This window comes from Myxocyprinus asiaticus, chromosome 5 (assembly GCF_019703515.2).
Source record: "Myxocyprinus asiaticus isolate MX2 ecotype Aquarium Trade chromosome 5, UBuf_Myxa_2, whole genome shotgun sequence".
Lineage (NCBI taxonomy): Eukaryota > Metazoa > Chordata > Actinopteri > Cypriniformes > Catostomidae > Myxocyprinus > Myxocyprinus asiaticus.
The window spans coordinates 38,811,093-38,823,119 of record NC_059348.1 but is presented as its reverse complement, the minus strand read 5'-3'; the positions used below and the strand labels follow the sequence as shown (position 1 = coordinate 38,823,119).

Here is a 12,027-nt window from a genome sequence, read left to right as displayed (position 1 = left end):
TATAACACTTACCAACTTTACTGTTCTGTCTCAGATCCTGGTGCTACATGTTACCATGTGGAGATCCACCGTCGTGTTGGTTTTTCACTGCAATAAAAAAGATAAATGAAAGGATTTGCAGTATCTCAGATCTGGAGGAGAGTTTCTTCATTCTTATCACTAAAATGAAAGGCAAATTAGGGTCTACCGACAGTTTCACAATTCTTAGGGTGGAGCTTTGTGAGAATTGATATAGCAGAGAGGAGTTCAGAATATTTCCACAGAAGCAGCTCTTGTGTTACTCTATGTCATTGTGCAGTTCTTCTTCAGACACTATGATGTTCTTTTACATCACAGTTTTGACACTTCTTACAGGTACTAAACTTTGCTATTTAAAGTCATATGTTAATATAATGTGTATAAGATTTACATTAGTGGACAGATACAGCTACAGAACTTTGATAAAGGTGACTTTTCTCTTTTGTTTTAAATGTTCTTTCCAGAAGTTGTTTTTGCAAATCCAATCACGTCAATCTCTACTGAAAAGCATGCTTTAGAAGGAGAAAAGGTTACTCTTTCCTGCAGCTACAGTGAAAGTAATATAAGGAGTCTTCTGTGGTACAGACAGTATCCCAAAACTGCCCCAGAATTTCTCCTACAAGTTTTGGAAAATATGGGTCCAGAGAAGAAGGGCCGTCATGTTGCTGAAACTCATAAGGACAAGAAACAACTTGACCTGGAGATCTCCAAAACTGAATTGGCGGACGCTGCAATATACTACTGTGCCCTGGTGCCCACAGTAACTGGAAACCCTTCTTCACTGTACACAAACCTGTATGACACTCACCTAACCTTGTCACTGATCCAGTTGCTACTGTACATGACATTACATGGAGATCCAATTCATTATATCAATTATATGGATTAATAGTCATTTAGAGCTAGTCCCATTACAGTAACAATTCATATCAAGTTCTGATCATTAACAGTAAAATGTCTCTGTTACATGAGTAATTACAATGTATAAGCACAATGTTCCACTACATGATGACAAATTAAGTGCATATTGTTCATATTTATATACTGAATATTGGGCAATGAAACAATTAGTAATTCAGTTGTAATACTGACACGCTGAATGATTTTATCTACACTGTACATCATGTACATCCTCTCTTTATTTTTTAACAATGTGTGATATATATATAAACTAAACATGTAATATTGAAAAGGGGGGGAAATGATTACACTTGCTCACTTGGAAAGAAGAACAGACTAGACAGAGACTAGACAAGAACTCTGTGTAGCAAGTATGATTAGTTCTTTAAAAGCTCAAAGAAGAGCATAATTATATTTGAAGAACAATTACACATAATTTCTTCATATCTTTACTGTGGGCTGTACTTAAGGCAAACATAGGAAACAGAACATTCCTCTAATGTTATCATTTGGTTCCTGTTTGGTTATTTTTTGGGAACCAATTCCTAACATTCTAGGAACATTCTCTTTAGGCTCTATTTTTTGTAACCATAAACTAACATTCCCAGAACATTCTGAGAACCAGAAATTGTTAGCTGGGAAGATGTCTTCAGCATGTTACCTCAATTTACTGCCCTGAATAAACAGAAAGTTTCATAGGGTGGAGCTTTGTGATAATTGGTACAGCAGAAAACAGTTCAGAATGAGTTACTGTAGCTCTTTGTGTTGCTCTAAACGTCATTGTGTGTATGATCTCCTTCAGTCACAAATATGTTATTTTACCTCACAGTTTTGGCACTTCTTACAGGTAAATGCATTTGATAATATATCTAGTGCTGTATTTACAAGAAACTATATACCAATAAAAGATGTACATTGACGGACAGATGCTACTCCTGAAAGTGATTTAAGGTGATGTTTCTTTTTTTTCTTCTTCTTCTTCCTTTCCAGAAAGTGTCTTTGCAAATCAAATAATATCCCTGTCTACTGAAAGGCATGCTTTAGAAGGAGAAAAGGTTACTCTTTCCTGCAAATACAGTGCAGATAATATTAATAGTCTTCAGTGGTACAAGCAATATCCCAAAACTGCCCCAGAATTTCTCCTAATGACTTTTGAGAATGTGGATCCAGCACAGAAGGACCGTCATGTTGCTGAAGCTCATAAGGACAAGAAACAACTGGACCTGGAGATCTCCAAAACTGAACTGACAGATGCTGCAATATACTACTGTGCAGTGGTGCCCACAGTAACAGGAAATCCTTCTACACTGTACAAAAACCTGAATGGCAATCACCTTTGACTATTCTGTCTCTGATCCTGGAGCAATTACAACAGCTAAAATAAAACACAAACTCCTGATGTACAGTAATATAACGATGTAAGATGCAATATCATGCCCTATGTGTAAAATTCTGCTGCATTTTTCTTTAAAAGTCATAGCTGTGAAAACAGTATGATGGCACAAAGACTTTCAACTATAAAATCTATGAAAATGCACAATTTTATCAATATTATTGGATATGTGTTGCTGTCAATTTATCCAAAAATCTGTCCATTCTTCAACTCTGCCCTGTCACAGTCAGAGCTCAAAGAAAACAAGCTGAGACAGCTCAGCATCATGAGAGAAAAAAGATGCTCAGAAAGCCAGGGGGTGGTGCTCTTTCACAAGTTTTTGAATTAGAGAATCTAAGACCAGTTTATTCTTACAAATATTTTGCCATCATCTCATTATATTTTCCATCATGTTTGTTTTGATGTCAGCAATGACTATAGTCTTTGTAAGAGATTTCTTTTTTTTTATTATTATTAAAATAAAATCTTTGCAGTTGCAGACAAAGAAAAACTAAACTAGAGACATGCATTGGTATCAGAGGTGGAGTCTGTGATGTTCTGTAAAAGGACTGATTATGTAGTAGTGCAGATGCACATATCGAATCACACAGACACTCTGATTCTGACACTATGTAGATCATTTACAATATTATGTTTATCTACAACTCCAATTCTGAAAAAGTTTGGACAGTATGGAAAATGCTAATAAAAACAAAGGAGTCATTTGTAAATTGTATTCACCCAGTGCTATATAGAAAGCACTAAAACAACACATTATTTGATGTTTTACCCTGTGATTTTTTTTTAAATAATCACTCATTTTAAATCAGATGATTGCAACTTGCTCCAAAAAAAAATTGGAACAGTTAAATGTTTACCACTATGTAACATCACAATTTCTTCTAATAGCATTTATTAAGCTTTGGACGCTGAAGACAAAAGTTTGTTAAATATAATATGCATAATTTTCCCCATTCATCCATTATGCAGGTCTTCAGCTGCACAATCGTATGGGACCTTCGTTGCCACATTGTGCGGTTCATAATACACCACACATTCTAAGTTGGAGACAGGTCAGGACTGCAGGCAGGCCAATCTAGCACCCGCACTCTCTGCTTACACAGCCATGCGCTTGTAATCCGGGCAGAATGTGGTCTGGCGTTGTCCTGCTGGAAAATACAGGGATGTCCCAGGAAAGATTGCATCTGGATGGCAGTACAAGTTGCTCCAAAATTTTTACATATCTTTCTGCATTAATACCGTCCTCACAGATGTGCAAGTTACTCATGCCATGATCAATGCTACACACCCATACCATGACATACATTGGCTTTTGAACCTGATACTTATAACAGCTTGGATGGTCCTTTTCCTCTTTGGCCTGGAGAACACAACGGCTGTTTTTTTGTTTTTCTTTCCAAAAAACATTTGAAACCGGGACTCGTCGGACCACAAAACACGATTCGACTGTTCTACTTTACATCTCAGATGAAACCGAATCCAGAAAAGCCGGCGGTGCTTCTAGACAGTGTTAATGTATGGAGATTTGGAGATCTTTGATGCTCATGTCCTCTGAACATTGTTTAATGTAGAAAAATGCAATATGTAATATTCAAACGTAATTTTCAATATATATATATATATATATATATATATATATATATATATATATATATATATATATATATATATATATTATATAATTTCTTCGTATATTTACTGTGGGTTGTACCTGTGGCAAAAATATCCATGTATTCAGCCTGTTTCCTCTTTTTATGCCCAGAATCAACGGTTTCACTATTCATCGGGTGGAGCTTAGAAAAAGAGTTCAGAATGAGTTCAGAAACAGTTCTCAGCTCTTATGTTGCTCTATATGTCAATGTGTGTATGATCTCCTCCAGTCATAATGATGTTATTTTACCTTACAGTATCTGCAATTCTTTCAGGTATCTACTTTTTACATTTAAAGTCATATGTTAATATATCTTGCACTGTATATTCTGAAGACTACAATGCTATAAAATATTTTCATTAATGGACAGATGCAACTCCTGAACATGGATTAAATGACTTTTCTTCTTTTCTTTTGTTTTTGATCTTTTTCTCCTAGAAAGTGTTTTTGCAAATCCAATAACATCAATCTCTACTGAAAAGCATGTTTTAGAAGGAGAAAAAGTTACTCTTTCCTGCAGCTACAGTGAAAGTAATATAAGGAGTCTTCAGTGGTACAGACAGTATTCCAACACTGCCCCAGAATTTCTCCTAATGACTTTTGAGAATGCGGATCCAGCACAGAAGGACCGACTTGCTGCTGAAGCTCATAAGGACAAGAAACAACTTAACCTGGAGATCTCTAAAACTGAAGTGGCAGATACTGCAATATACTACTGTGCCCTGGTGCCCACAGTAACAGGAAACCCTTCTACACTGTACAAAAACTTGACACTCTTTACATTAGAAAAATATCTGAACAAGACCTTCTCTCCTGTAACCTTTCTAAAGGTTTGATTTGTGTTGTAATAGTATATCAATGGTATGTGTAATAGTATCAGTCACAATTTGAACTGTTGTGGCTCAAAAGCAGTACTGAATTAACCTATCTGTAAGCAAGAATCCTGTAAGCGTCCTTAGATTTGCAGGATTTTTTAAAAGAACGCTTTCTTTTCCATTTTGAATTTGGTGATCACTTTAGTAATGTGCACCTTTAAAAAAAATAAAAATAAACTGGTTTATATATTTTGTCACATCAGCACCACAGAGTGTAAACAACAACAATAAATATGAGTTTCAAATATCCTTTGAAACAAATAGATAAAAACATCTATTTCAGACATCATAGCTTGTCACAGAATTTTCTGATGCATCTGATCCTTCACTTCGTCTGTCAGCAAATGCTAAAAAAGACATAAAACGTGTGGATCTTACGATCTCCTCTGCTGAAGAAACAGACAATGCTCTGTACTACTGTGCCATGGAGCCCACAGTGACATGAAACCTGGGAAGACTGTAAAAAAACATGATATATGTTAAATACATTTGATAATCTCAGCTATTAAAGCTTGTTTTCAAAGTAAACCAAATAATACATTCAATTTCAATTTTACACCTTGTCCAATTTCTTTGAACAACAGCAACACATTGACTAATAAGTGTGACCAAATAAATTCAAGTACATAAACACGTAAAAAAAAAAAAAAAAACCATCTCTTGACAGACACGGATAAGATCACCAGAGAGAAACAATATGCAAACAGTAAAGCTGAGCTGGAATCTGTAATATCTCCAGTAACTTAAAAATTACCCACAGGAAGGCACTCTTCTGAGTTTGCCTCTAGTTAAGGCTGTTTCATTGTAGTAATTTGGGACTAACCTGTGTAATCCTGTAATTTATGGCAACTGTATTCTTTATAAATTTAGTCTATTTCTATGACACTATGACACCACTCCTTGTTTCTCTTCACTGGCTGCCGGTTGATGCACGTATCAAGTTCAAGGCTCTGATGCTGGCATACAGAACAGTCACTGGGTCTGCTCCAGCATACCTAAAATCATTTATGCAGAGCTATGCGCCCACTAGAAGCCTGCGGTCGGCTAAGGAATGTCGCCTTGTTGTACCAACACAAAGAGGCACCAAAACACTTTCCCGGACTTTCAGCTTCATCATACCACATTGGTGGAACGACCTTCCCAACTCCATCCGTGAAGCTGACTCACTCTCTGTCTTCAAAAAATGACTAAAAACACATCTTTTCCATGAGCACTTAACCAGTCATAAAAAATAAAATAAAAATTCCTGTTGCACTATATTCTGTTTTGAATACTATTATGATGCTAGTGAAACTTTGTTATACAGCACTTTTCATACCACTGTCTCCTTAAGATGATTCGATTATGTTTTCCTCTTTTGTAAGTCGCTTTGGATAAAAGCGTCTGCCAAATGAATAAATGTAAATGTAAATGTATGACTGTTCACCAGAGAAAACACATTCTGTATGAACATAGCCTCACAACACAAGAGAATTTCATTGTGGTCAACTTCCTTGCCACAGTGTGGAGCTCTGCAGCCTAATTTGTTTGAAAGCTCAAGCTAAATGTGACTGATTTAAGGTTGAGGGGGACACTTTCAGAATTCAATTGTTTACTGAACAATGACCATGTTTACTGTAGTCTAGAATTAATCATATTAATACTGCTTAAGGGTAAGTAATACTTTAATGCAGTGTTCCATCAACGTCAAAGCCAGTGGACTAAACATTTTTCAGTAACTCTGTTACACAATCTTTATTAAATATATTTGGCAGTTTAAATGGTAATGGGAGTTTAATATGTTCTCTCTTCTTCTTTCACAGAGACTGCACATGCATAAACAATATAAGCTCTCTCATCAGAAATGCATGCTTTAGTTGAAGAAAGTGCCATTATCTCTTGCAATTACTGTGACATTGCTCCCAGCTTCAAATGGTATCGGAAACATCCCAGATCCTTACCAGACAGAGTTCTTTATTTTCCACACAGAGAACGATGCTTCATTCGAACCCACTAAGGCTGGGTATCACCAACCACCTCACGATACAATAAGTATTGCGATACAAATGTCAGGATTTGATATATCGCAATACATCACAATATCATTGCTTGATTTCGAATTTAATTTTGATTAATTTGGGTATAGTTCATTTGTAATGTCCATTTTGCTTGCATACAGTATGACAGACATTCTCTCAACTAATGCCATTATTCATTATACAGGGGAACTTCTAACTTGTTAAATTATGCAATTTTTTTTTTAAATTATGTATTTTTACAAATTGTATTTTTATTATTAGTGACATCATTTTAGTGACATTTTAGCTTTTTTAAAATCAATAAATATGGTGTATTGAAATTGCATATATGCATATATACAATATATTTTTACAAGTTTATGATGTTTACATACCTAATTTGTACTATTTACAAGTATTTACTTAGATATGTAGAACAAGTGATAAAATGGTACTGTCTCTTTAAGACCTGTGGCAGGGACTTTGACAATAGTGTTTGTTTGGTCAAATGGCTTCTTTACAGCATCCATGCTATATGTGATTAGAATTAAATGTTTTGTTTGTTGTTTTTGATAAATAACTGACTGTATAACAGAAAGGATATTAAAAGAGATCTTATTAAACAACAGATGGTTTGCATGGATCTAGTCTTTGGTCTCACATTACATGGAAAGACTCAAAACTTTTACTCTCAGCACACAGTGAAAAGACTGCTAAGTGATTAACTATCTATGCCACTACACCACTCAAACACTGGTGAGTGAAATATAAACAATTACAAGCCAGTGGCTAATCACAGACATATTTTGTAGCTAATGAGAAGTATTTACACACATCTGATTGTTGGGGATTACAGACAGAAAGAAAGAGCAATCTTTGCATTTTAAGAATCGACATTGGGATCGTAAAAATTAAGATTAAGTAGAAAATCTATATTTTTGCCCGACCCTAGATCCAAACGCGTGACAGAGGCCTAGCATGTCCGTGAGAGAAACTGTGAATCCTGCAGGATCAGTTTGTCTCTTTCATGCCTCTGACTGCACTGAAAATATCATGATACATCACGATTCATGGATCTAAGTATCGATACAATATCATGAGAAAAATTATCTCTATATATGAATATTTGATTCTATCGAAACAGCCCTAGAACCCACTCTACTCCTCAAAGCGATGGTCAAAAAACTTGCATGTGGATCTGGAGATGTCCTCTACTGAAGTGACAGACCCTGTATTAATGTGCCCTGAAGTCCACAATGACAGGAAACCCATCTGCTCTGTACAAAAACTTAATACATTACTTGATAACACAAAAATGTTGACACCCCATCTTCCAATCAGCCACTAATTAATCCAACAGCTCATTTAGTTTCTCTACCAAAATGAAACACGTGGTCTTTTTTTCACACTGCGTGGCAACTCAGGAGACAACTCCGTATATATAAGACTCTGCCAGAGGGTGGAGCAAATTCATAAAGAGTTTGAATGTGTTAAAAGGCTGGTTCCATTGAAAAGGCACTCTGCTTTGGCAATTCTGCACTCTTTTTCAAGTACCATCATTATGTTTCCGTTTTGCTGGACAGCACTCTCATTATTCATTGGTAAGATAATTTATTATTCTCTTAGTCTTGTTTATTAAAAATATTACATTAATTACATCTTATTTTAGAACAATTAGTGCATAAGTTCCTTAAATTGACTTTCCATTGAATAAATACAGTTGCATTTCCTTTATACAGGCAATTCCTTTGCTGACACAATACAGCCATTGTCTTCTGAAAAGCATCTTTTCATAGGTGAGACTGTGATTCTTTCTTGTAACTACAGTGGGCTTGTATACAATCTGCAATGGTATCGGCAATATGTGGGATCTAGACCACAGTTCCTGCTACTTGTCAATGAAAATTCACAGTCATCTGAGCCCTCTCTTCGTTTGTCAGCAAAAGACACAAAAGACAAAAAACAAGTGGATCTTACAATCTCCTCTGCTGAGGTGGCAGACTCTGCTCTGTACTACTGCGCTCTGAGGTCCACAGTGACAGGAATCCTGACAACACTGTACAAAAACCTCATTCCAGTCATGATACATTGTACTCTTACTGAGTTTGACACCACCGAAAGCAATCCGAACCCCTTAGATCATTCCAAGTTGTTAAGCTTTATTTTGGGTGTATAGAAAGCTTATTCAGTGCTACATGAATCATACAAAACATCTTCACATTATCATTGTTCCAATATTTGCCGCATGTATAATACACATTTGTCAGTAAGCCCCTTTGGTAAGAAAGCTTCAGCTAACATAGATGTTAATATACATTTTCATTTTGTTTACCTGTGCTGTACAAACTATTATCCATGAAAGTATCTCAAGACCTGCACAAACAGGGATGCATGCAATTAAGGTCTCTCTGTCTTCACAGAAACCTTTACCCAGAAGAGGGCACTCTGCTCTATGTATTCTTCATGCACATTTAATGAGTTCAAGAATCATCATGAAAGGCTCAAGATAATGGGTCTGTTCCAAAACCTAGTGAGCGTCCTCCAGAGGCAGTATTTTAAGAGGCTCGGAAGACCGGGACGTGGCAGACACTGGACTCAAGGATCAGGCACTGATACTAAAGTGGAGTCAGGAAAGAGGAGGAGTTTAAGGTAATAATACATTTTTCTATACCTAATAGTGCAATAAACCCTCTGAAGCTTACAAAATCGCTTAAGAAAGCATTAGGGAATGTTGTCAGTGCAAAGTTGTTAACTGATTGTAAGGTCATGATTTTGTGCAAAGATGTGAAGTTTCTGCTCGGTCAAGCGGTGAACTGTGTAATCCTTGTACAAAAGACATGGGTAAGAGGAGTCATTACTGGCGTCCCTACGAGTATGGATGTGGATAAAATTAAAAATTGGAAATGTGCTTAATGCCAGACAATTGAAATATATCAGAAATAATGAAAGAGTGGATAGTTTGTCAGTAATGATTCATTTTGACGAAGAGAAATTGCCAGATAGGGTGTAACTGGGATACATCAGCTTTGAGGTAAGGTGAATATAGCGCTGGCTATGGGGGGTGCCAAGTACATACGGATGTGGTGCATGTCCAAACTGTGAGGGTATCCAAGGGGTTATCATATGCTGAGGCTCTAAGGAAAGTGAAGAGGCCGATGCACGGTGCTGAAATTCAGATTATTGTAGGCCAGAATCAGAGCAAAGAGAACAAGAATACACTTGTAATGGACAGAATAGCATTTGTTGCTTTCATGGCAGAAATAGTAAACTGCGCTGCACAAACAGAAAGCAGGACAGAAAGAATTAAAATCATAATAATCATTATGCATTAAGAATAGTTCATTTTTATAATCCATGCAGTAGGCTAAATAGGGAAGCACTTGAAACAATTGGGGGAGGCAGTAATTATAGAATGATGTGGTGTGGTGATTTTAATGTGCATAGCATGTTATGCGGAAGCACAAGCGATCATAATGGAAGCACAGTGTAGGAAGTAATGGATATTAAGGGATTAGTGTTCTTGAATGATGGCAGAGCCACAAGAATTTATAGTTTCAAGGGGTTGCTGTTTTGCCATTGATTTAACACTGGTTTAAGAAAATCTGGCAGGATTAAGTGAGTGGAATGTGTTGGAACAAACAATGGGAAGTGATCACTTCCCAATATGTTGTAAAAAAATAGTACAAGACATAACACAGATGTTAGAGAGTAGAAATCCTAGATGGAAATTTAACACAGCAGATTGGGAAAGGTTTAAAGAAATATGTGATGAGAGAATGAATGGTTTAAATGCTTCAATAGAAGAAATGGAGGTTGAAGAACACAATAGTAGATCGAGTGAAATCCTGTATAGAACAGAAGTATTAAGAAAATGTAAAGGTTTTGGGGAAAAGAAAGCTGTTCAATGGTGGACAGAAGAATGTAGCAAAGCAATAACAGAAACAAAGCATTTAGAAAAGTTAACAGGTCATTCGTTTTTACAGACTTAATTAGGTATAAGAAGACACAGAAAGGTAACTCAGACTGCAAAAAAGTATCCGCCGCTGATACAAGGTTGACATTTGGAGTACTTATTCAAAAGTTAATAACCAAATGCAAAAAAGGTATAAATGTATTAAGATGTCTGGCAAGTCTGGATTGGGGAGCAAGTCATCAGTCTCTTTATTATAGATACTGTGCAGTGATAAGGTCATCCTTGGATTATGGGAGTATAGCATATGGGTCTGCATCAACAACATTACTTAAGAAAGTGGAATCAATACAAGCACAGGCAATGAGAATATGTTGTGGTGCTTTCAGAACATCTCCAGTCCCGGCAATTCAAGTGGAGATGGGAGAAATGCCGCTGAACATCCGAAAACATAAATTGACTGGTCTATTGGGTTTCAATTAGAGGTCATGCAGATGATCATCTTGTGAACAATATATTAGAGGATTGCTGGGAACATGGAAACAACAAAGTCACAAGCTTTGGTTGGACTGCTGGTAGAATGGCGCAGGAAATGGGTCTGACAAGTATGGAGATTAACCCCACCATTGTTTGGTCTGCAACACCCCCATGGTTGTTTCCAATACCAAATGTAGATCTGCAGCTACAGGAAATAATCAATAATAAACCATGTGATATTTCAAAGGAGGTTGTGGCTAGACAATATATACATTAAACCAGAAATATTTTTCAGTATTACAGATTTATACTGATGGTTCAAAGGACCATATTTCTGGTCATAAAACATCAGCAATATCCATCCCACATTTTAAAATATATGTAAAGGAAAGGACAACAGACCATATATCAGTTTATACCACAGAGTTATTGGCAATTATATTAGCACTGCAATGGGTAGAAGTCCAACCAATGAATGCTCTAGTATGCACTGACTCATATTCAGAATTGGTAAGTCTGGCACGAGGGCAGCTATCATCCAGAAAGGATATAGTCTGTGAAATTCTACAAAGCATATTTAGAATTAACAGACTAAGAACTGTCATGTGCTTATTATGGGTACCTGCTCATCTAACCCTAGAAGGGAATGAAGAGGCCGATTATCTGGCAAAGCAAGCTTTAAAACATCAAGCAATAGACTTAGACATCACACTGGGTAAAGCAGAATTAAAGGGACGGTTAGGAGTGTTTGCTAACAAAAACTGGCAAGATAGATGGGTTAATGAAGTAAGAGAAATACATCTATA

General features: G+C 36.4%; 1 long non-coding RNA gene and 3 gene segments (V, D, J or C); 3 read left to right on the top strand and 1 right to left on the bottom strand.

Moving 5' to 3' along the window:
- The window catches only part of LOC127440707 (uncharacterized), a 68,101-nt gene that overhangs the window by 11,658 nt on the left and 44,416 nt on the right, over positions 1–12,027 (bottom strand). For both annotated transcript variants that reach the window (XR_007897177.1, XR_007897178.1), the window contains exon 4: positions 13–87. This is a non-coding gene — a long non-coding RNA (uncharacterized LOC127440707). The remainder of the gene's footprint in view (positions 1–12; positions 88–12,027) is intronic.
- On the top strand, positions 141–1,209 carry LOC127440703 (T-cell receptor alpha chain V region RL-5-like). The segment is given in 2 exon segments: positions 141–354; positions 483–1,209. Coding segments are annotated over 2 exon segments (495 nt in total).
- LOC127440705 (T cell receptor alpha variable 5-like) lies at positions 1,486–2,363 on the top strand. The segment is given in 2 exon segments: positions 1,486–1,765; positions 1,909–2,363. Coding segments are annotated over 2 exon segments (387 nt in total).
- LOC127440704 (T cell receptor alpha variable 36/delta variable 7-like) lies at positions 4,048–4,949 on the top strand. The segment is given in 2 exon segments: positions 4,048–4,236; positions 4,401–4,949. Coding segments are annotated over 2 exon segments (438 nt in total).